The sequence below is a fragment of the Palaemon carinicauda genome, chromosome 5 (assembly GCF_036898095.1).
Source record: "Palaemon carinicauda isolate YSFRI2023 chromosome 5, ASM3689809v2, whole genome shotgun sequence".
Lineage (NCBI taxonomy): Eukaryota > Metazoa > Arthropoda > Malacostraca > Decapoda > Palaemonidae > Palaemon > Palaemon carinicauda.
Window position 1 is genome coordinate 91177782 of NC_090729.1, and position 23615 is coordinate 91201396.

The window sequence follows — 23615 nt, forward strand, 5'->3', positions numbered from 1 at the left end:
GAAAGATTTGACTCAAAGTTATTTTCTTGTTTGCCCTAGCCTCAGGGGCTAGAGTTAGTGAAATAGTGGCCTTGTCTAGGGAATAAGGCCATGTCCAGTTTGCTGAAACGGGTGAGCTAAACCTCTTTCCCGACCCAATGTTTCCCGCCAACAATGAGCTACCCACTAAGAGGTGGGGTCCCTGGAGAATCTGCCCTCTGAAGGAAGATGTCTCACTGTGTCCAGTGGAGAGTCTAAAGGTCTATCTTCGCAGAACTTCAGACTTCATGGGAGGACAGCTCTTTAAAGGAGAAACATCAGGTTCAAACCTATCACTAAAACAACTAAGAGCGAAGATCACCCACTTTATTCGTAGAGCAGATCCTGACAGTACACCTCCTAGGAAGATTTCTTCTTCGTTAAATTTCTTCCAGCTTATGGACTTTGAGAGTCTTTGCTTGTTTACTGGGTGGAAGTCATCCAGGGTGTTCTTTAAACACAATGCGAAGTAAGTGCAGGAATTAAAGCGTTTTGTGGTAGCGGCAGGTAGTGTGCTAAAACCTGTCGCTTAGTGCTGCGAGGAACAGTGAATTATGTGGGACTGTAATTCTGAAGGGTGTGCATGTTGGCACTTTGTAGTGCAACATGGTAGTGAAATGTCATCACGGTGACATTATGGACTGTTCCAATATACTAAGGTGATGTAACATAGAATGAACACTAGTGCCATGTGTTTCTTACACAAGTGTAAATAGATAGATTCTCAGAAAGACAGGAAGATTTCTAGAAATTTTTCATGTGAGGTGGCAAAGTTTTATTTTTCAGATAAAACAAGCATTTCTGATTTATTTTATCTTGTATATGTTATTGAAATGATTTTTTCATTTGCATTTTTTACATTGTTGGAAATATATGGTGAACTTTATTTATTGCTTGACAAAAAATTATTAATGGTTTTGTGCGTCTTATTTCGCCCTAAACATTTCTAATAAAGCCTACATGAGAGCATTTATTTAAACCCTTTATTCTGCATGAAATAATTGAACAAAAGCAATAACTTTGTTCCTACATTTATACAAACCTTTCTAGCTAGATGTAACTTGTTCCAATACTAGATACAAACTTTGGCTAATGACATAGTGAGACCTGCATGTCTCTTTTGAATGCTGTGTGGGTTACATAAAATATGCAACTTCGAGACTTTTTCTGAGTCTAGTTTGACTCTTCTCTGTAGGGGGCAGGAAGCACTAACATGGAATATGATTACCAGAAATGACTTATAACAGTAGTGTCATAGGTCTCTTAGGTCTAAAGGACCGTGGAAAGATTGTCTTGAAGTCGAAAGGCACAACTGGGAAATCCACGATACTTTAATGCTCTGGTAAATTCCATCAGGACGACATGGCCTGAGCCCAAAAATCGGATTTTGAGCGAAGCGAAAAATGGTGAGATAGCCATGTCGTCCTGATGGACCTGCCCTCCTTTCAATGAAAAGCCTTGGCAGGCTCCCTCCCGATATTACTGTATCTAAAAGTACCGGCTTAACGCTACAAAGAAATAGAGATGGCCGACGATTGTGGCGCCATTTGAGTACTCAAACAGTAACGGAGGAGGAGAATTTTGTAACGGCTCCTCGTTCATTTTGCCACTTTTCCCACTCGAAGCGTAAACGCTATGCGGGGTGCAGATTGCTATGTGGCGTGTCAAGAATACGTCCCCTGATATTATGCGATATCCTAAAAGGAAACTTTAAGGATATTCGCGCCAGAAGTTAGAATTCTGGAGACCTTTAGTTAAATTCTCTGGGAATATCACTGTAGTCAAATATAACCTAGATAGCTACTGAAAGGAACCTTCCATCAGGACGACATGGCTATCTCACCCAAAAATAGATTTTCGCTTCGCTCAAAATCTGTTTATTACTAGATAAGCTACAACACTAGTTGGATAAGCAGGATGCTATAAGCCCAGGGGCTCCAACAGGGAAAATAACCGGGTGAGGAAAGTATAAAAGGAAAATAAAATATTTTGAGAAAAGTAACAACGTAAAAATAAATATCTCAAATATAAACAATAAAAACTTTGAACTAAATAAGAGGAAGAGAAATAAGATAGAATAGTGTGCTTGGGTGTACCCTGAAGTAAGAGAACTCTTACCCAAGACAGTGGAAGACCATGGTACAGAGGCTATGGCACTACCCAAGACTAGAGAACAATGGTTTGATTTTGGAGTGTCCTCTTAGAAGAGCTGCTTACCATAGCTAGTCTCTCTTCTACCCTTACCAAGAGGAAAGTGGCCACTGAACAATTACTGTGCAGTAGCCCCTTGAGTAAAGAAGAATTGTTTGGTAATCTGTGTTGTCAGGAGTATGAGGACAGAGGAGAATATGCAAAGAATAGTCCAGACTATTCCGTATGGGTGTGTAGGCAAAGGGAAAAATGAACTGTAAGCAGGGAGGAGGATCCAATATAGTACTGTCTGGCCAGTCAAGAGACCCCAAACTCTAGCGGTAATATATCAACGGGTGGCAGGTGCCCTGGCCAACGTACTTTCATAGTTACAGGGTAATTATTAAAAGTAACTCAATAAACCAAAAACATTGTTCCCTACAAGAAAAAGCAGTATTTCTTCAGTTTTCGTAAACTTTGATTATTATTACATTTTAATGTAAAAGAAATTATGAACAAGTGCATCTGTATAGCTTCCATGAGTCACAAGACTATATATTACACAGTAAATTACGGCCGGAGGGAGAAGAAAGGTCCTGAATAATTATTGTGAATATAAACACAATTGTAATAACCATGGCTATTGTGGATATGGCCGTGGCCTGAGACCGCAGTAAGGGCCACCGGAGGGTCGTATCTAAACAATATGAAGCCCGTCCCATGCAGTAAACAATATATAAATATAACAATAGAACGAAAGTCATTGAGAATCCCTCAAGCCGGAGTAGAACTCAAGGCGGAGTGGAAAACGTTCATAAACTACTTCCGAGCCGTAACGGGGAGAGGACGAAACACGGACCAAAATAACGCTAACAATTGAAAAGTCACGAAAAATAAATAACTCGTAAGTTATCATCCACCCAGAGGGGGAGAGGTGAGGGAGGGAGAACCCGTTGAACGCACAAAACGAGACTACGATCGAAGAATAGCATCTGCTAAAACTTAAAATAAATAGCACAGTCGAGTGACGAACGCCTCGGAGGGGCGGGTACTAAACAAATACAAAGCTAAATCGCTATCTCGATCGTAGGCTGGACTTACTAGCAAAAAGTACCATGAGCATAAATACACAAAAAAAAATAAAAATAAAAATAATAACGGTTCTAAAGGCATAAGGCCAGGGACTTAACCAAGAACCTAAGTGACAGAGTACTAAACGGGCAGACAAAGATGAATTCCCAAACAAGTGAACAAACAATGGCCGCCATGAAAGGCCAGACGGGAATAATAAAACAGACTATACTGGATATAAAACAAAAGCCTGGTACAATAAAATACTGTCAAAACAAACTATGGTACTTAACATTGGAATGTGTGAAGATGGAGCTTCGGACATGACAAAATAAATCCCCGATTGATAAAAAAGACCGAGAGCACAACAAAACAATTCAACACTTTGTATTCCAAAAAGAAGGATGATGTTCAGATGGCGCTCGCGTCGTGGCGCTGGTGGTTGGCTAGGACCTTTGTATCGGCCCATCCCTTTGACGAAGGAATTAACTAAATGGAAGACAACCTGTGAATAGTGGTTTTCACGCGCCTTTGCTTTATACACGACACCCAAAAGGTGCTCGCGCGAGGGTAGTAACCTCAGCATTCCTTGCTTTTTTCTTTCTCTGGTATAATTGGAAGGTTTTATCAGAAAAGATATATAAGAAGGACTCTTTTCACCGGGCACCACAGGTCTCTCCCCAGAAATAGATTTTTCCTTCGTCAAAATCCCTTTTTTACGTCTCTTATATAATGCAATTGTATTATTGTTATGTGTAATTATGTGTAGTAATTTATTAAGGAGTTATCATAGGTTTTCTGGCTCTTGAACAAATTATACAAATTACAGTGTATTCTTATGGGAATATTTGCTCCAACATACGATTGTTTTAACATACGAAGCAGGTCCTGGAACGAATTAAGATTGTATGTAGAGGTTCCAATGTATAGTGAATCTTTAATGGGTTTTAAAATGGTAACCTAAAGAAACATTGATTTCTCTGCAATTAGGCTTTAAAGAAAATACTTAAACCCTATGGCAGAATGTATCTTTCAGAAACAGAATTTCTTAATGGAGTAAAAAGAAAAAAGTTTTAACAAATGTTTAAAAGCATAAGAATCAGGTTTCTTTCCTTCACTCCTTTTAGGCTATCAGCTCCTCTTAGCAACGTAAAGTGAGGTTAAATTTTGATATAATTATACAATTATTGTGTACAGTTTGTTTTTTATTTATAAGCAATGTCCACAAAATTATGGATTTTCGTAATAAGTAGGTGTCCAAATATTTTGATTCACTTCTAATTATGTGTCTGACCAAAAATCATAAATCCAATCCAGTCAAGTAATATAAGATATAAATTTTGTTTACCAGAACTAATTATTTGATTTTTCTTTATTCCTTACCATAATTTTTTTTTTTTTTTATATAGGTCCTACCTTTTGGAATGCTTAACATGTACCAAGGTACTACTTTATTGTATAGTGGTACTGAAATTATCAAAGTATTATTTTATGTATTATACGTTTATACCAAAGTTAATGCTCAAATTCTGCAAAATTCATTGTTCAAAATCTGTGTTGTATGCATACCATATTAGAACAAGTAGTTAGGACATGTTTAATATGGTTGCACAAGAATTATATTTGATGCTGAACTGGCAGCTTGACTACTATTTCATTGTACTTAATTTCCTTATTATAGAAATCAATATTTATGTTACTATGAAAAAATCATTTTATATTGATTATGGTGCAAAGGATTCATTCTTTTGTGTTTTCTTTTGTTTCACATCTTTGTACTCTGGTGGAGAAAAATTTTGTGTTATTATTAAATCAAGCTCTTCCTTAATTTTATTGTAGGAGGATGATGATGATGATAAACTGTGGATGGAGTTAGTTATGGAACGTATAATGCGCGGAGTGGATGCCTCTCTCACTGCTATGTATATCATGACAGCTGTGAACATGAACAAGCGAGTTTACCTCGAGGATGTTATTGAGAGATGTGTTCAATTTACGAAGTTTCAGTTATCCAACACTATATATCCATCTTTTGACCCTGTTTATAGGCTGGACAGTAAGAAAGGTACGTTGAAATGTTTTGTAAACTAATTGATCTTCAGGTTGCATTTGTTTGCAGCTTCAATTTTAGATGCAATAATCAAATAAAACAGATTAATGTACTTATAATTAAAAGCTTAAACTTGTAGTTTAGACTATGTTGTTACAGATGTTAAATGGGAATTGCTTTTAGTCATGTTATATTCAGTAATCTTACACATCACCATTGTTCATTTTGTATAATACTGTTGTTCAATTTCCCTTTTACTAGATGGTTATGTTGGCAACATGAAAAGAAAGCGTGCTCAGTGTAAGGACGTCAGGAATCGAAGTATTCTCGGTCTTTATAATAAACTTCATGAGGTGGTAGGCCTTCTCGCTGATCTGTTAAGTATACAGACCCTTACAGACACAACTGTATTGCAGCTATCCACCCTTGGGGTTGGGCCCTTTTTTGTTGAAAATGTGTCTGAACTACAACTTTCTGCCCTCAGGCTGGTAACCAAGGTAAGTCTATGGTTTATATGTTTATTTGTGAAATAGATAGTTGTTAAATGTTCACTTCTTTGCATGGTGGAAAACAGTGCTGTTAGTATATGGGGTTTTGGTATATAAGACCAATTCAAAGCTGATATTGACTACTGAGATGGTACTTTTACAGTATATGGATTTGCTGGCATTTAAGATGGGTTCAGATTTTACTGTTGGTGTTTTATACCTATTTGATAGCTATGGTGTGTTTTATACTTGATACAGTTATTTGAAATGGCCTACGTCAGGTGTTGCATGATTTTTTTCAGCTGATTTAGATAAGATTGGCTAATTTGTGAAAAATGATTAAAATATGCTGAAAACCTTTTACAGTATTTTATTGACAGCTTTCATTCAGCCAATTACTGTCAATCATATATAAGTCATACCCAGTGCTACTGAAATATGATATGGCATAGATATATACTTTAGTATCTTAAACCCATTTTTGGGGCGATTGAAAGATCAACATGGAAATATCATTGCTTGAAAGATTGGAAAATGCTAAAATAAGAATAATGTCTGGTATGGTAAAGATTACAGAGTTGATAAGTGTGTCACGAATGAGATGGGGTGAGCATGTGTGGAGGATGGATGGTGGAAGAGTGAGTCAGGTTTGCGAGGAACATGTTAGTAGAAGGAGATTAAGAGGGAGGTAGAAAATCAGATGGGGAGATAGGGTGAAGGATGATATGGAGAGAAGAGGTTTAGTGGAAGAGGATGCCTTTGATAGAAGGCATTGGAGAGGGTGGATCAGACAACTGACCCCTTAATTTAGGCATAATGGTGAGAAAGAAGTAGAGGAAGAACCAACTTACATGATTGAAGACAAAAGATTTTTATTCAAACAAAAGTTACTAGATAACTAATGTTCTTTTACAATGGCTAAAGATTCATTGTATAAAAAATATACTGTTTACCATCAGTTTTTAACCAAGTCTTAATGCCTAGTACTTGCAATAAAGAGAAATTATTATGGTTTTTAATGACATTTTCATATAAGAAAAAATAATACATAAAAGTTTGCAAAATTTCATGAATTGTATAGTAATTCAACATAGCATGCGGATTAGTCTTTGAATTAAGCGAATGGAGATATTCTACCGATACAATCTTAACTTGTTTTAAGCCTATAAGTTTATACAAATTTTGATATTTCTGTTATCTTTATATGAGATATTTATGTCCTCTGTCAGGTGTGAACTTTATTTGTTTTCAACTTTTAAATATATCATTAAAGTAAAGAATGTAAGTTATTACTAATAATAAATGCTTTTAAAAACTAATGTCATGCACTATACTGTACTATTAACATATGTTTATACTTTAACCTGTGAAGAATTTAACCTGTTATTAAGCTTTTGATGTCATTGTCAGTGATTCTTTTATCTGAATGTCACTTATGGTGTAACAAACTTATATATCTTAATATGTATGTCTTAGTTATCTAGTAGTCTTTAATGCACTTGGGAATGAATTTGTAATATTGCACTTAGGTGCTCCAGACAAAAAAGGCATTCCAAGATACAGTTGATTTTATTGTTATGATTTGGGGGTAATTGCATTTGGAGATTGCCTGATGCTACCAGCTGATTCAATACTGGCCATAAAAGGAGGTTAGAACTTGAGTGATACTGTAAATATTGTAAATGAGGAGTTACTGGTGGAACCTACAGAATTGGTATGCTAGCAAGTTTTCCTCAACTTCTTAACTCTCTTGATAGCATTTCATTTGAATTTCGCCAAGATTTTTTTTTTCAACTTCTTTTATTGCCTCTTATGTCTTAGCTGGTAGCACCCTTATCTTTCATTTGAAGAGTCCAAGGTGAAATCCTAATGTGAGGTGGAGATATATTTCTTTTGTGTATGTAATTGTGTGTTGATTCTCATTACCATATTGGATCCGGGGGTTTAGGTTGAAGGTATTGCAATCAGTTGGGTTAGCTAGTTGGTTGGGAAGTGAGAAAACACTTTGATATATGAGGCCTTTAGCCTGACTAGGTAACTTTAGAGGTACAGGTGTAACTAGGTTACTCATACCACTGCCGATGGACCATCGTGATCCTTCTACGCCTACACTGCCTAAGATCCAAAGCCAACGTACGCCACTCTGCTGGAAACTCAACTCCTAGTACATTATCTAGTAAATTCCCTATTATATTAACAGAATTTCTTGCTTTTGATTGAGTTTACGAAGCAAGATCAACTAAATAACAAAAAAATATTTTATATTTACAATCTGCACTTAAGGCTTTTAGTGATGGCTTCCTTTAGAATAATAATATGAAATTATTCTTTGTTTTGGAAAACTCAGTTTGGTTTTATTTTATAGTTCTTGCAGTTACTTGAACATTATGAATTATGCTCATAGGTGTTTGAAGAATAAAAATAATTTGGAAAATGTTGATCTTCTAAGTAGACTATGACTTCTTTATGTATTTGTGTGTGTATATATATATATATATATATATATATATATATATATATGTATGTATGTATGTATATATATATATATATATATATATATACACACAGTGGAACCTCTACATACGATTGTCCTAACATACGAATTTTCCAACATACGAAGTAAACAATACGCTTACCCGTGGAATTTTCTCGAAAGCGTCAGCGTCGTTTGTTGTTGACGCCGCTAGACGGCAGCACATCGGAGGGACGCCAATCGAGCGTCACCTTGATCAGTCCTCTCATCTCGTGTGGTTGTCCTCTATTCGCTCAGTTTTAACAGTTTTTTATCTTGCCTTTTCACGTGTTGTTTTCTGTGTTCCCTAATCATGGGTCCTAAAAAGCTTAGTTTCGGTTTAGGAAGTAGTAGCAGTGGTGAGAAATAGAGGAAGTCTTTGCTTTCATTAGAATTAAAGCAGGAAATAATAGAAAAGCATGAGCGAGGTGTACGTGTTAGCGATCTGGCTAAACAATATGGCCGGAATATGTCTACGATCTCGACGATTATAAAACAGAAGTCAGCCATTAAAGCAGTGAAACCTTCGAAGGGGATCACGATTATTTCTAAACGTCGTAGCCCTACTCTGGAAGAGATGGAATGCCTTTTGTTGATCTGGATAAAGGACAAGGAGATTGTTGGCGATACGATCACGGAAACGATCATTTGTGAGAAGGCCAGCGCTATCTACAGTGACTTGAAGGCGGCGCGCTCTCGGGGTGACGCGGGGGGTGTTCAGCTGATCCTACGACGGAGGAATTCAAGACGTCTCGAGGTTGGTTCGATAAATTTAGGAAACAGACCGGGATTCATTCAGTTGTTCGTCATGGAGAAGCTTCGAGTTTGGACAGCATCGTGGCGGAGGAAGGTTACGGAGAGCAGTAGGTTTTCAAATGTGATGAAACCGGTCTGTTTTGGAAAAAGATGCCTAGTCGAACGTACATTACCGCTGAAGAGAAGAAAATGCCTGGACATAAGCCAATGAAGGATCGGTTGACTCTTGAGCTTTGTGCCAACGCCAGCGGGGACTGCAAAATAAAGCCGTTATTGGTTTACCATTCCGAAAACCCTAGGGCATTTAAAGCACATGGAATTAATAAAGACCTGCTACATGTTCTATGGCGTTCTAATTCTAAGGCTTGGGTTACAAGGCATATCTTTGTGGAATGGGTAAACGTAGTTTTCGGCCCTGCTGTCAAGAAGTATCTTCAGCAGAGGAATTTGCCTTTGAAGTGCTTGCTTTGTTTGGACAATGCACCCGTTCACCCCCCCTGGACTCGAAGATGATATCATCGACGAATACAAATTCATCAAGGTGTTGTATCTTCCCCCGAATACCAAACCTATCCTCCAGCCCATGGACCAGCAAGTCATCTCTAATTTTAAGAAGCTGTACACCAAGCACTTATTTAAGCAGTGCTTTAATGTCACGCAAAGCACCAACTTAACTTTGCGTGAATTTTGGAGGAGCCACTTCAATATCGTGCACTGCTTAAAGATCATTGATCAGGCTTGGGAGGGAGTAACTCGTCGGACCCTGAATTCCGCTTGGAAGAAGCTTTGGCCTAATGCTGTTGCTCCCAGAGATTTTGAAGGTTTTGGCCCCGAGAATGAACCTGTGCTTGCCGCCGAGGAAGACGTCGAAGAGATTGTATCCCTTGGCAAGTCCATGGGTCTAGAGGTGGATGAAGATGACATCACCGAACTCGCCGATGAGCATCACGAAGAGCTCACCACCGAGAAACTCAAGGAGCTGCAAGCCATGCAGCATGATGAGTTCCAAGCGCAGTTGAGTGAGTCGGAGGAGATCGAGGAGGTAGGCGAAATCTTAGGTACGGCGGAAACAAAACAGATGTTGGCATATCATCAACACGTTGATTTCATAGACAAGCATCACCCACAGAAACTTCAGGTTTGCCGTGTTGCGCAGTTCGATGATGTTTGCTTAACGCATTTTAGAAAAATCCTCAAAAGCCGTTCAAAGCAACTTTCACTCGATAGTTTCTTTAAAAAATCTTTAAAACGGTCTAGTGATCATGATGAAAAGAAAGAAAGTGAAGCAAAGAAAAGGAAGACCGAATCGAGTGAAATTGATGCAAAGAAAAAAATGTAAAAAAAAAAAAATATAGAATTATAAAAATGAAAAAAAAATAAGCTAAGTTAAGTTAAAGTTCACGTAGTAGTGTAAGTTATCGTACACATTATCGTACAAAGTCACTGTCCCTACCTCCTTGCTGATCTTCCGTCTCCTCCTACGTAGAAGTCCCTACACCTGCGCTGGCCTGTCGCTAAGGTAAAGTGTTACATTACAACCCGTTTTTTATTTATCATTTCATTATTATTATTCTTTTTTTTTTGGTTTGTAGTATGTATTTATTATACAGTTATTGTATTAATGTCATGTGTAATTATGTGTAGCCATTTATTAAGGAATTATTATGGGTTTTTAGGCTGAGGAACGAATTAGATAAATTACCATGTATTCTTATGGGAATATTTGCTCCAACAACGATCGTTTTAACATACGAAGCAGTTTCTGGAACGAATTAAGATCGTATGTAGAGGTATCACTGTATATATTGTGTATATATATATATATATATATATGCATATATATATATATATATAATATATATATATATATATATATATGCATATATATATATATACTGTATATATATATATATATATATATACAGTATATGTATGTATGTATGTATATATGTATGTATGTATGTCACTGTTAAAGTGTATAATTCAGTTACGGGGATCGTCCGATATGTCCTCCATTTTTTTTTTTTTCTAATTATTCAAAATACTCCATTTCTATATATGTTTTAGACATATATAATACCTTCATCATATAAAAATTTCAAGTATTTTGCTCAAGAATATTTTGATTTATTAGCAAAAAATCATGATTAAAATAAAAAATTATGTACACTTTTCTCAGCTGATATTACACCAATTGTATTGAAAATCATACAATCAAAACTTGTTTACAGATCAAATAATTCTGTGTGACATTTTTATTTCCCCTTTTTTTTAATGAATTTTTTCTTAATTTTCTTCATTTAGATGTAAAATAATCATGAAAAAAAGAGAAAAGGGAAATTCAAAATTTTGTTGCACAAAATCGTGGGATTTTTATTCCTCTCACAATATCTTTCCCTCTAAATTTGAACAATAAACAAGAGAGACAAATGTACTTAAGTGTGATTGATTGATTGATTGATTGATTTGAAGTTCTCTGGCATCCTGAGATCGAAGGTCATTGACACCGAACCTAAGTCTGAATAAGTATGTTTCTGATTTATGAGCTCCCAAAGATTTGCTATACATTTTCGCTTTATTTAAAAAATCAAGATGACATTAATTTGATAACCTCACTTTGTACTTTTATTGTTTATTCCTACATGAAGGCTCCCTAAACGATGCATTTAGACAATGAGTTTACTAATACACTTGGTGTAAGGATGTCATAAGTGGCCAGCGGCCTCTCACTTATGCCAGAGTTATAGTTAGAATAATCCAGCTTTGTACTCTATTTCATGTTTTTCTCTTGTTTTGGTTCTTTTATGTTGCTGTCTGCTTACTTTTTGTTCTTTCTTTGACCTAAGGTATCACTGGCCTTGTTATAAAATTTACAAGTACTTTGTGAAAACACAATGTACATTCGAAGTACAAGTAAACAAACACACATGCAATCTAAATTTTATACGTCTTTGGAAACCCTGGGTGTTCTTGTAAATCGCAGTTTGCGTTTGCCTACCCTCTACCAATGCCTTCCATCTTTGCCAGATGTACGAGATTTCGAAATAAAAGTGAAAAAAATTGCTTTATAAAGGAAAAACTAAACACGCAAAGACAATCTTGTCAAACTCAGTCATGCAAGACGAGGCAGCAAGGATGACGTCATCATTTAAAGACCGCTATATCTTCATTATTTGTAAAAATAATTGGCTGAGACTTCGGGAGAGCATGTACTATATGTTTTTGCATACGTAGAAACAATAAAACGATTTGTGATTTCTGAAAGTTATGTCATAACACCATAGCGGACGCTCCTCTTAATGCATGAAATAACTAGTGAGTTCATGAAATAGCAGCTGTTATATTACATAATCTGACATACAAGCGAAATATCTCCGAGCTCTGAGAATAAAATGCAACTCCCAGACGATATATCTAAAAGGTCTCTTTATTTCACACTCAAAACAAAACTGAGTGATTATTTTACTTTTAACGGGAGCTATTCTTAAATCAACCTCTTACTTTGGTTCTTAGTCAGGGTATACGTGCAAAGAACTGAGAAAAAATATTGGTGATGGAAATAATCATCATCATCATCTCCTACTAACGCCTATGCACGCAAAGGGCTGAAGTTAGATTTTGCCTGTCATCTCTTTTTAAATTAATACTTCTCTAATCGTCCTTTCCTACTTCACGCTTCATAGTCCTCGGCCATGTAGGTGTGGGTCTTCCAACGCTTTTAGTGCCTTGTGTAGCCCAGTTGAATGTTTGGTGAACTAAATGGATTTTGAAGCGAAGCAAAAAATTTATTTTAGGGTGAGATTACCATGTCGTCCTGATGGAAGGTTCCTATTGGTAGGTTTCTAAGGGATATTTGGCTACAGTGATATTCCCAGAGAATTGACCTTTAGGTCTCAAAAATTCTTATTCCTGGCGTGAATATCTTTAAAATTTCCCTTGAGGATATCGCATAATATCGGGACGTATATAGGCCAGGTTTTGAGAAAAGTGAAGAAGAGCGGAATGAGGGCATTAATGGATTACGTGTTGATAACTAAAAGAATGTTTGGAAGATTGAAAGACGTGCACGTGTTTAGAGGTATGGCTAACGGTATGTCTGATCATTTTTTGGTGGAAGGAAAATTAGTTGTAGCAAAAGAGTGGGGGAATAGAGTAGGTGCATGTAAAAGGGAGCTAGTGAGGGTTGAAGAGCTAATAAAACTGGGGGTAAAAAGTATTTATCAAGAAAGGTTGAAAATGGAGGTAAGAGAAACTGGTAATTTAGAGGAGTGGAAGTTAGTAAATGAAAATTTTGTTGGGATTGCAAGTGATGTGTGTGGCAAGAAGTTTGTTGGAGGCAGCAAAAGGAAGGGCAGTGAATGGTGGAATGAAGGAGTGAAGGTAAGAGTGGAAGAGGAAAAAAGGGCTTTTGAAGAATGGCTGCAGAGTAATAGTGTAGAGAAGTATGAAAGATGTAGAGAGAAAAATGCGGAAGTAAAGTGCAAGGTAAGTGAGGCAAAGAGGGCAGCTGACCTGAGGTGGGGTCAGGTATTGGGTCATTCATATGAAGAGAATAAGAAGTTTTGGAAAGAAGTGAAGAGATTATGGAAGGCTGGCTCAAGAATTGAAGAGACAGTGAAAGATGGAAATGGAAGGTTGTTAGAAGGAGAGGAGGCAAGGAAGAGGTGGGCGGAATATTTTGAAAGTTTACTGTATGTTGAGGCATATACAATTGCTGTTGCAGGTGTTGAGGTGCCAGTGATGGGAGGTGAGAATGAGAGAGAGATTACAAGAGAGGAAGTGAGGAGAGCACTAGATGAAACGAGAGTAGGAAAAGCACCTGGTATGGATGGTGTGAGAGCTGAGATGTTGAAGGAGGGGAGTGTGACTGTACTTGAATGGTGGGTGAGGTTGTTTAATGTGTGTTTTGTGTTATCAATGATACCAGTATAATTGCTGTTGCAGGTGTTGAGGTGCCGGTCATGGGAGATGAGAATGAGAGAGAGATTACAAGAGAAGAAGCAAGGAGAGCACTAGATGAAACGAGAGTAGGAAAAGCATCTGGTATGGATGGTGTGAGAGCTGAGATGTTGAATGAAGGGGGTGTGACTGTACTTGAATGGTTGGTGAGATTGTTTAATATGTGTTTTGTGTTGTCAATGGTACCAGTAGATTGTGTTTGTATGTGTATTGTACCACTATATAAGGGTAAGGGAGGTGTGCATGAGTGTTGTAATTCAAGGGGTATTAGTTTGTTGAGTGTAGTTGGAAAAGTGTATGATAGAGTACTGATTAAGAGGATTTATGATAAAACAGAGAATGCAATCTTAGAAGTACAGTGTGGTTTTAGAAGAGGTAGGGGTTGTATGAATCAGATTTTTACAGTAAGGCACATATGCAAGAAATATTTAGCAAAAGGTAAGGAGGTGTATGTTGCGTTTATGGATCTGGAGAAAGCATATGATATAGATGATAGGGAAGAATGTGGAATGTGATGAGGTTGTATGGAGTTGGTGGAAGGTTGTTGCAAATGTGAAAAGTTTCTACATAAGTAGTTAAGCATGTGTTAGGATGGGAAATGAAGTGAGTGATTGGTTTCTGGTGAGACTGGGGCTGAGACAGGGATGTGTGATGTTGCCGTGGTTGTTTAACTTGTATGTTGGAGTGGTGAGAGGGGTGAATGTTCGAGTGCTTGGACGAGGATTGAAACTGGTAGACGAGAATGACCATGAATGGTAGGTAAATCAGTTGTTGTTTGCGGATGATACTGTACTGGTTGCAGACACGGAAGAGAAGCTTGGCCGATAGTGACAGAATTTGGAAGGTGTGTGAAAGAAGGAAGTTGAGAGTTAATGTGGGTAAGAGTAAGGTCATGAGATGTACGAGAAGGGAAGGTGGTGCAAGGTTGAATGTCATGTTGAATGGAGAGTTTCTTGTGGAGGTGGATCAGTTTAAGTAGTTGTGGTCTGTTGCAGCAAATGTTGGAGTGGAAGCAGATGTACGTCAGAGTGTGAATGAAGGATGCAAAGTGTTGGGGGCAGTTAAGGGAGTAGTAAAAAATAGAGGGTTGGGCATGAATGTAAAGAGAGTTCTTTATGAGAAAGTGATTGTACCAACTGTGATGTATGGATCGGAGTTGTGGGGAATGAAAGTGATTGAGAGACAGAAATTGGATGTGTTTGAGATGAAGTGGTTAAAGGCTATGGCTGGTGTATTTCGAGTAGATAGCGTTAGGAACGAAGTAGTGAGGGTGAGAACGGGTGTAAGAAATGAGTTAGCAGCTAGAGTGGATATGAATGTGTGGAGGTGGTTTGGCCATGTTGAGAGAATGGAAAATGGCTGTCTGCTAAAGAAGGTGATGAATGCAAGAGTTGATGTGAGAAGTACAAGAGGAAGGCCAAGGTTTGGGTGGATGGATGGAGTGAAGGAAGCTCTGGTTGATAGGAGGATAGATGTGAGAGAGGCAAGAGAGCATGCTAGAAATAGGAATGAATCGCGTGCTAGAAATAAGAATGAATGGCGAGCGATTGTGACGCAGTTCCGGTAGTCCCTGCTGCTGCCTCCGGTGCCTTGGTTGACCGCGAAGGTAGCAGCAGTAGGAGATTTAGCGTTATGAAGCTTCATCTGTGGTGGATGATGGGGGAGGGTGGGCTGTGGCACCGTAGCAGTACCAGACGAACTCGGTATAATATATATATATATATATATATATATACATACAGTAGGGTCCCGAAATAAGCGTGTTCGAATTACACGATTCCCCTTTTCCGCGATCGCTATTTTTCAAAAATAAATTTTCTGTATCCGCGAGGCTGTTCAAAGTTCGCGAGTCAAGCACTACAAAATGTATCAAATCTATTGTCTTTTTAAGTATATTGGTAGCCCTAAATACGGTGATTTATAATAAATGTTACAAAACAATATTAACATTACATTTCATTAACATAATTTCATAATGAATAGCCTATTTAAGGATAAAATTCCACATCAACAATGAAATCAACTGTTAACTGTGCGAGTCCAGCTGACAAAATGTAAACAAAAATGTGGTTACGTTCTCGGCAATCTTTATCTTTCTCCAACCTTACGATAATTGTAATGGTAGTGTTAATGATGGTATATTAAAGCACTATTTTTGTTTAGTACTGTATATTTAAAAGCCTTATTTTTCCCTCTGGGCGTTCAAGGTTTTCACGAGTAGACTGGGTTCGTTTATCGGCAGTGAATAGCCTAAACTTCGGTAACGAGTCGTCAATATTTTGTGTTTATCGGCAATGAATAGCCTAAACTTCGGTAACGAGTCGTCAATATTTTGTCATATTTTAAACAGTATACATTTGATTTGCAAACATTGGTTTTGTAGAGTAGACGGTAAAATAAAATCTAGAGAGAGAGAGAGAGAGAGAGAGAGAGAGAGAGAGAGAATTTGATGGCAGAAATCTCTCTCTCTCTCTCTCTCTCTCTCTCTCTCTCTCTGTAAGAAATAAAACCATAGTTCACATATGGCAACTTGAGTTTAAGAATGAAATTAACATGAATATTGTTAGTTGTGGCGATCAATTCCTCGCTTCAGGGGGTACACGAAACAAAAACACGGCATTCAAGTACAACAGCTGATTCTCTCTCTCTCTCTCTCTCTCTCTCTCTCTCTCTCTCGTTATACAATACTTACAAATAGATGAAGAAACCAAAATTGGTTTTCTTGAAGTGTCAATTAAATACAAAACGAAAAAATTATACCGTGTATACATCCATTTCAATCATAGCTTAAAATACGGTAACCGATTTCGTCCGCAAACCACTATTTTTTAGGAAACACCATTCTATTCAAGAAAATTTTTACTCTTTAAATGTCAATTGCGCTATAATAAAACATGTAGGCTACTTATGTTGTTAAATTTCGGGTGTGTTTTAAAAATCGAGTATTGCTAACTTATTTTTGTTTTACTTTTGGCTGTGATCACATCAGCAGATGTCTAGCTTCCGCGCGAATACAATAACAAAGAATTGTTTACACCATTTCTTAACTTATTCAAACCATCTATACAGTTAATATTACATAAACACCAATGTGTTATAACCTATCATATTTATTGTTTAGTACTTTAAAACCACCCCCCCTCTCTCTCTCTCTCTCTCTCTCTCTCTCTCTCACATCGAACGTTATAGCGATAACCTAATTGTTAGTGACTTTAAAAATAGGCCTAGTACTTTCTTCTTTTACCTTTTTTTGCATATGGATCCATAATTGAGGTGGGTACAAGTTGACTTATAACTGAAGTTAGGAAAAGTATTTTGGATATGGAAAGGACAATTATCTTTCGTAACAGTTTAGAATTATCGTAAGTTATCACTCTGTCATTAGCGGCAGTTTGCTATTGTGGATTAAACGCATAAGGAAAAAAAAAATTTCCAGCTTTGCTACGAATTTAGGAATTTATATGGATACGGTAAGTAAAATATTTGTAATAACATAATGTTTACTAAATGTTTGTAATATCATTAGTTATGACTTAGATCATGTGTGTTTAATGCATTCGTTTGTTTATTATGATCGAAGATGGAGCGTAAACAAATGGAAGGTTTCCGTTTCAGGCGGCATCATAAAGAAAAACATTTCATAAATGGCATTCATTTCATTTATTTGAAAGTTCTAATAAAAAATAATTAGAACATTGGTAATAACAAATTCAACATATAATCTATACTTGGTAAAATTGCTGTCAATTCAAAAACACAGATGTATAAATGCGTCTGTTTCTTCGTTGTGATCAGAGATAAACGTAAACAAAACATTGGTTGTCGTTTTCTATTGTGCTTTTTAGCGTGTTTAGGAAACGCATGATTTAAAATCGCCTTTATTTTGATAATTCTGGATTTTCAATCATACAACAAGCTAGTCTATAGAGTGATGGTTTTGCTATTCACCAATTGTATTATACAATAGATATGACAAACATTAAAATTTGTCTGTATTTTGGGTTGTGTTATAACGGGAAATATATGGTGTTTACACCTATCCTGGTTGTAATTTTAACCATTTTTCAAGTTATTAGAACTTTAAAGTATATTAAATGTTTTTTTTATTTACAAGAACAATTTGATATTATAAAGAAATACAGTATAGTACAAAGAAAGTATTGGAAATGGGTAGTAAACACATTTGAATAGGCAAATTGCTTGTTGCCATGGCCGCAATGGAATTATTTCTGTTAGTTGTGTTTCGAAATTCGCGATTTTCCATTTACACGAGGTCATTAATCGACCAAATTCTCGCATAATTTCGGGACCCTACTGTATATATATATATATATATATATTGATATACATGTGTATAAATAGATATACATACGTATATATAGATATATATGTATATGTGTATATATATATATATATATATGTGTGTATATATATAGTATATATATATGTGTGTATATATATATATATATATACTGTTTCATATCCTGATTTTTTCGTATCCTAAGTCGCGTTTTACATGTAAATAGCCTAATCCGTTCCAAGCCTACGAAAAGACACCTTTTCTTCCATAAACACGCTAAACTGTAGTAATAAACATGCAATGCAGCCATTTCTATCATTCAATAATTAACCCAACTGTTAAAAACAGCCTAATCCATTCCAGAAACCACTATGAGATTATTCAATAATGTAGTTACAGTATAGCCTAGTTATCCCCCCAAGCCCTAAGAAACGGTCCGTTTTCTTTACTACTGTATAAAAGTTACGGTACTGTATGTAAAGCATTTGGATCAGTGAAGGTGTATTGTTACCTGTACATACACCTAAATTAAGGATCGATACCCTGAAAAAAAAGTTACAGTTAATTAGTGTAACAAAAAAAGGTGAAACTTATCTTTTGATTGAGATGATGTCCGATAGCGAAGTCGCGGCAGAGGAGGATGGCATAAGGCAGAAAACGTAACAAGTGACAGACTACGTACAGTAATTTACACACTTAACACATTAACACTTAAACTTTACGAAATAAAAGAATGGCAGAAATAATTAACACTTAACATTACGTATGGAAAACTATAAAATGAAAGAAAAAATTACTTTAACACTTAACGGTAACATAAAACTTAAAATTGAATTTTTTTTTTTTGCTTTTTTATAACTACGTTTTTCATATTTTCTAATCTCTTCTACTTCTTCATCACTTTCTTTTTTCTGTTTCTTTTCTTTACTTTCACCTTCTAATTCTTCATCACTTCCTCTTTTCTGTTTCTTTTCTTCACTTTCACCTTCGTCTTGGCTACTAATACCGCTGGCCTCTTTAATAAGAAACTATCCATTGAAGCTTGTTTCTGCCTACTTTTCAACACATTTTTAAAATGCGTTAGGCAAAATGTCATTGCAGTGTTGAAGCGCACGGTTGGTATAAAACTTTTTCTGGATGTTCCTTTTCGACGTAGTCTGCCATTTTATGGAAACATGCGAGAATTTCCTTAATGTCTGCCGTTTTCAAAGGTGTACACATCCTCCTCATCACGCTAGAGAACTGCTCTTGAACAACACTCATTTGCATTGTTTCCAACTCCTTCAGGTCGTCCGTCGTCAACTCCTCGTGGTGCTCCTCGATAAGTTCATCTATATCATCGGCGCTAACTTCCAGCCCCATGGACGTACCAAGATGTACTATGTCAGCCACCTCAGACTGCTGAATGGGTTCAGGATCGTCAACGATCCTCGGCTTGGCCTCCAGGCTTCCCGAACCCCTCGAAGTCTCGTGCAGAGACAGCATCAGGCCACAGCTTCCTCCAAGATGAGTTCAGGTTACGCCTCGAAACTTCCTGCCAAGCGAGATCGATGAGTTGGAGGCATATCACGATATTAAAGTGATCTTTCCAGAATTCACGCAGAGTGAGGTTTGTACTCTCTGTGACTTGGAAAACATCTCTGGAAGAGATGCTTTGTGTACAATTTTTTAAAATTTGAAATAACTTGCTGGTCATGGGCTGGAGGAGAGGGGTGGTGTTAGGCGGTAGATATAGGACCTTTATGAAGGAATACTCGGCCAGAAGATATTCCTTGAGGCCAGGAGGGTGAGCTGGAGCATTGTCCAACACCAGCAGACATTTCATAGGGAGGGCGCTTTTCTTCCAAATATTTTCGGACAGTCGGACCGAAGCAGACATTCGCCCAATCAATGAAAAGTTGCCTCGTTACCGAGGCTTTAGCATTCGCCCTCCACATCACGGGAAGGTTCTCCTTGATGACTTTGTGGCTTTGAAGGCTCGGGGATTTTCTGAATGGTACACCCAGCAGGGGCTTTATCTTGCAGTCCCCACTGGCGTTTGCACAAAAAGCAAGGGTAAGCCTGTCCTTCATAGGCTTATGTCCGGGTAGCCTCTTCTCCTCCGCCGTGATGAACGTCCGACGAGGCATTTTCTTCCAAAAAAGTCCAGTTTCGACGCAATTGAAAAACTTGCTGCGAACTGTAGCCTTCCTGCAGAGTCAACTCGTCGAACGTTTTAACAAAGGCTTCGGCGGCCTTCGTGGCCGAACTGGCTGCCTCACCATGCCGTACCACTGAATGAATGCCAGTCCTTTTCTTGAATTTCTCGAACCACCCCCGAGAAGCCTTGAACTCTGGGGGTTCCTGCTGGGATGTTCCTTCTCCTGCCCCTTCTTCGGCCTGAGAACGCACGAGATCACTGAAAATGGCGGAGGCCTTCTGGCAAATTGTAGTCTCAGTGATGTTGTCTTTGATCCACACAAGAAGCAGCCTCTCCATCTCGTCATGCACGTGGGTTCTCTTATTGGAGAAAATAGTGACGCCCTGAGAAGGTGCCGCTGCTTTGATGGCCGCCTTCTGCTTCAGGATAGTGCCTATTGTAGATGGATTCCGGCCATACTCCTTGGCGATCGCACTTAAACGCATGCCAGAATCGTACTTTTTTACGATTTCAAGTTTCGTCTCCATCGAGAGCATCGTCTTCTTCTTCTTTCCTTCGGCAACATTCTTGGGACCCATGGCTACAGTAATACGTAATATAATACACTACGTACGTTATATACAGTACTATGTATAGTAAACACTAATACAGTACAGTGCACAGTAATGAATGTTTAATAACGATAACACGTGGCGTACGAATGTACAGTACTGTATATTAACACTACGTCAAACAAGCGAAAGCACACAATGTCTGTTAACGATACCGCGGTCGGAACGAAAAGAGAGAGAGAGAGAGATGAAAGCCCGTGCGTAAGCAAGCTGGGATAGTTGCCGACCAATAGGAAAGCAGGATCTTATGGCGTCAGCTAGCATCTGAGTAGGGAGATAACCAATGGGTGAGCGGGAGGCTGTAAGTGAGTCTACCCAAGTTCAAAGTCTGGCGATGCGCGCTTTTTAAAATTACTCTCGGCGAAGAGTTGGGATCTCGTAAGGTTTTCGTATCCTGAAATTTTATTCGTATACTGGGGCATAAAAATCTTCGAATCACTTTTCGTATCCTGAATTTTTCGTATGCAGAAACTTTCTTATCCAGAGGTATCACTATATATATATATATATATATAGATAGATAGATATATATATATATAGACATTATATATATGTATATATATATATAATGTCTATATATATATATCTATATATATAGATACAGTATATATATATATATATATATAGATACAGTATATATATATATATATATACAGTCAGCGCGGGTCGGTCTGTCCGGGCAGCATTCGCCGTGCATTCATTTTGGTCCCCCCCCCATATCTACACTAATACACAATATAAATCAATAAAAATTTAATTGAACACTCACCAATATCCCTGCTACTTGTCTATAGGGTAGTCTTTCCTCTTCTTGACCTCCAAAAGTCGTTGAGGAACACTATCGGCGAGGTTTTGTAGTATATCGGCAGGTATTTCTGCCCACAGTTTATGGAGCGCCGCCTCGAGAAGTGTCACGTTAGTCGTCACTTCTTTACGAAGGCGGGCTTTAACTATCGCCCAAAGGTTCTCAATGGGCGAAATATCAGGACTTTGACCTGGCCAATCAGGAATATAGTTCACTTCGCTATTTTCCAGCCACTTTTTCACTTTTTTAGCCGTATGGCAAGGGGCACCGTCCTGCTGAAAAATTTCAGCTCCTGTAGCCGCAAAACAATCCGCTAAATTGTCTTTTAAAATGTTCAAATAGCGGTCAGCATTAACCGTTATGCCTTTAGGGAAAACAACAAGGCTTGGGGCACCACCGTAGGCAAACGAACCCCAGACCATAAGCGATGCTGGGTGCTTAACTGTCTTGGCCGTGAGATTAGGCTTAAGAGGATCTGACCCCTTTCGCCGCCACACTTTTTTCCCGGTCGTCTCACTCACACAAAAGGTCGCTTTGTCACTCCACAAGACACTACGCCACTGCTCCAAGGTCTAATCCTTGTATGTCTTGGCAAAAGCAACCCTCCTCTGCCTTTGTTTCAAAGTTACAGCGGGGCTTCTTTCGCGCGATCACTTTCTCGAAGTCGAGGCGCTTCGACAGGTTTTCCTGAATCGTACGAACACTGACGTCGCTCAACAATTTAGGGTTCTGTTCTTTCAGTTGCTTAGCTGTTAATGTTGGATTTTCTTCTAGGGTTCGCTTTAATATGTGTAAAGTACGATCAGGAATCTTCCGGGGAGGGGAACCAGCCTGAGAGTGAGAAGGGACCTCGGTGCTACCTCCTGCCTTGTACTTCGCCACCAAGCGCCTCACTGTCCTCTCGTTCACGCCAGTATTCTTCACGATTTCCTTTGTTTGCAGACCTAAATTATGACAGGTTATCACTCTAACAATGTCATCATGACTTATACGGGGTCTAGACATCACGGGGTGTGGGGGGGGGTTTGATACACAATAATGCCACGCGAACTCACAAAAGAACGATTGCAACTCGGCCCTCTCAACCTGACACAACCTCACTCCACGACTACAGGAAACACACTGGCTAGCTTCCACCTACGCAGATATGTAGATGCCAACTTGTATAAAAAGATGCCAATTAGTCAATTTGTCCCAGTCGATTTTTTCCCCGATAAACCCCATGCCTCCGATTTGCGCGGAACGCTGTGTCCGGCCCACTACCCGGACACAGCGATCCGCGCTGACTGTGTATATATATATATATATATATGTATGTATGTATGTATCGCATCGTTCGGTCTTTCCCGTCAGATCTTCGTTGCATAAAGTTTATCTCCGAGTATCGGCCGTAGTGTTTTGTTTTTTTATGTGTTTTTGCTTTAATCAGTGCAGAATTCAGTGAATAAGCAATGGTTCCAAAGGAAGCGAGTGCAAAACAAGGCCAGTGAAAAGAAAAAACGTATGATGACAATCGAGAGTAAGCATGGAATAATCGAAAAACATGAGAGTGGTGTAAGAGTGACTGAGCTGGCGCGGCAATATAAATGTACATCGACAATATGTACCATCTTCAAGCAGAAGGATGCTATAAAGAGCACCAAGTCTTCCAAATACGTAACCATCCTTTCCAAGCTGTGCTGTGATATTCATGATGAGATAGAGAGGCTTCTTTTATTATAGTTAAAGGATAAACAGTTGGCGGGAGATAGCGTGACCAAGACGATCATATGTGA

The 23615-nt window shown here is 38.0% G+C and overlaps 1 protein-coding gene across 3 annotated transcripts in view; it reads left to right on the plus strand.

Annotated features, from left to right (window-relative positions):
• The window catches only part of Nipped-B (Nipped-B cohesin loading factor), a 625968-nt gene that overhangs the window by 284474 nt on the left and 317879 nt on the right, over positions 1-23615 (plus strand). For all 3 annotated transcript variants that reach the window (XM_068373859.1, XM_068373861.1, XM_068373860.1), the window contains exons 12-13: positions 5059-5284; positions 5531-5766. In XM_068373859.1, coding sequence (XP_068229960.1) covers positions 5059-5284; positions 5531-5766 — 462 coding nt within the window. The remainder of the gene's footprint in view (positions 1-5058; positions 5285-5530; positions 5767-23615) is intronic.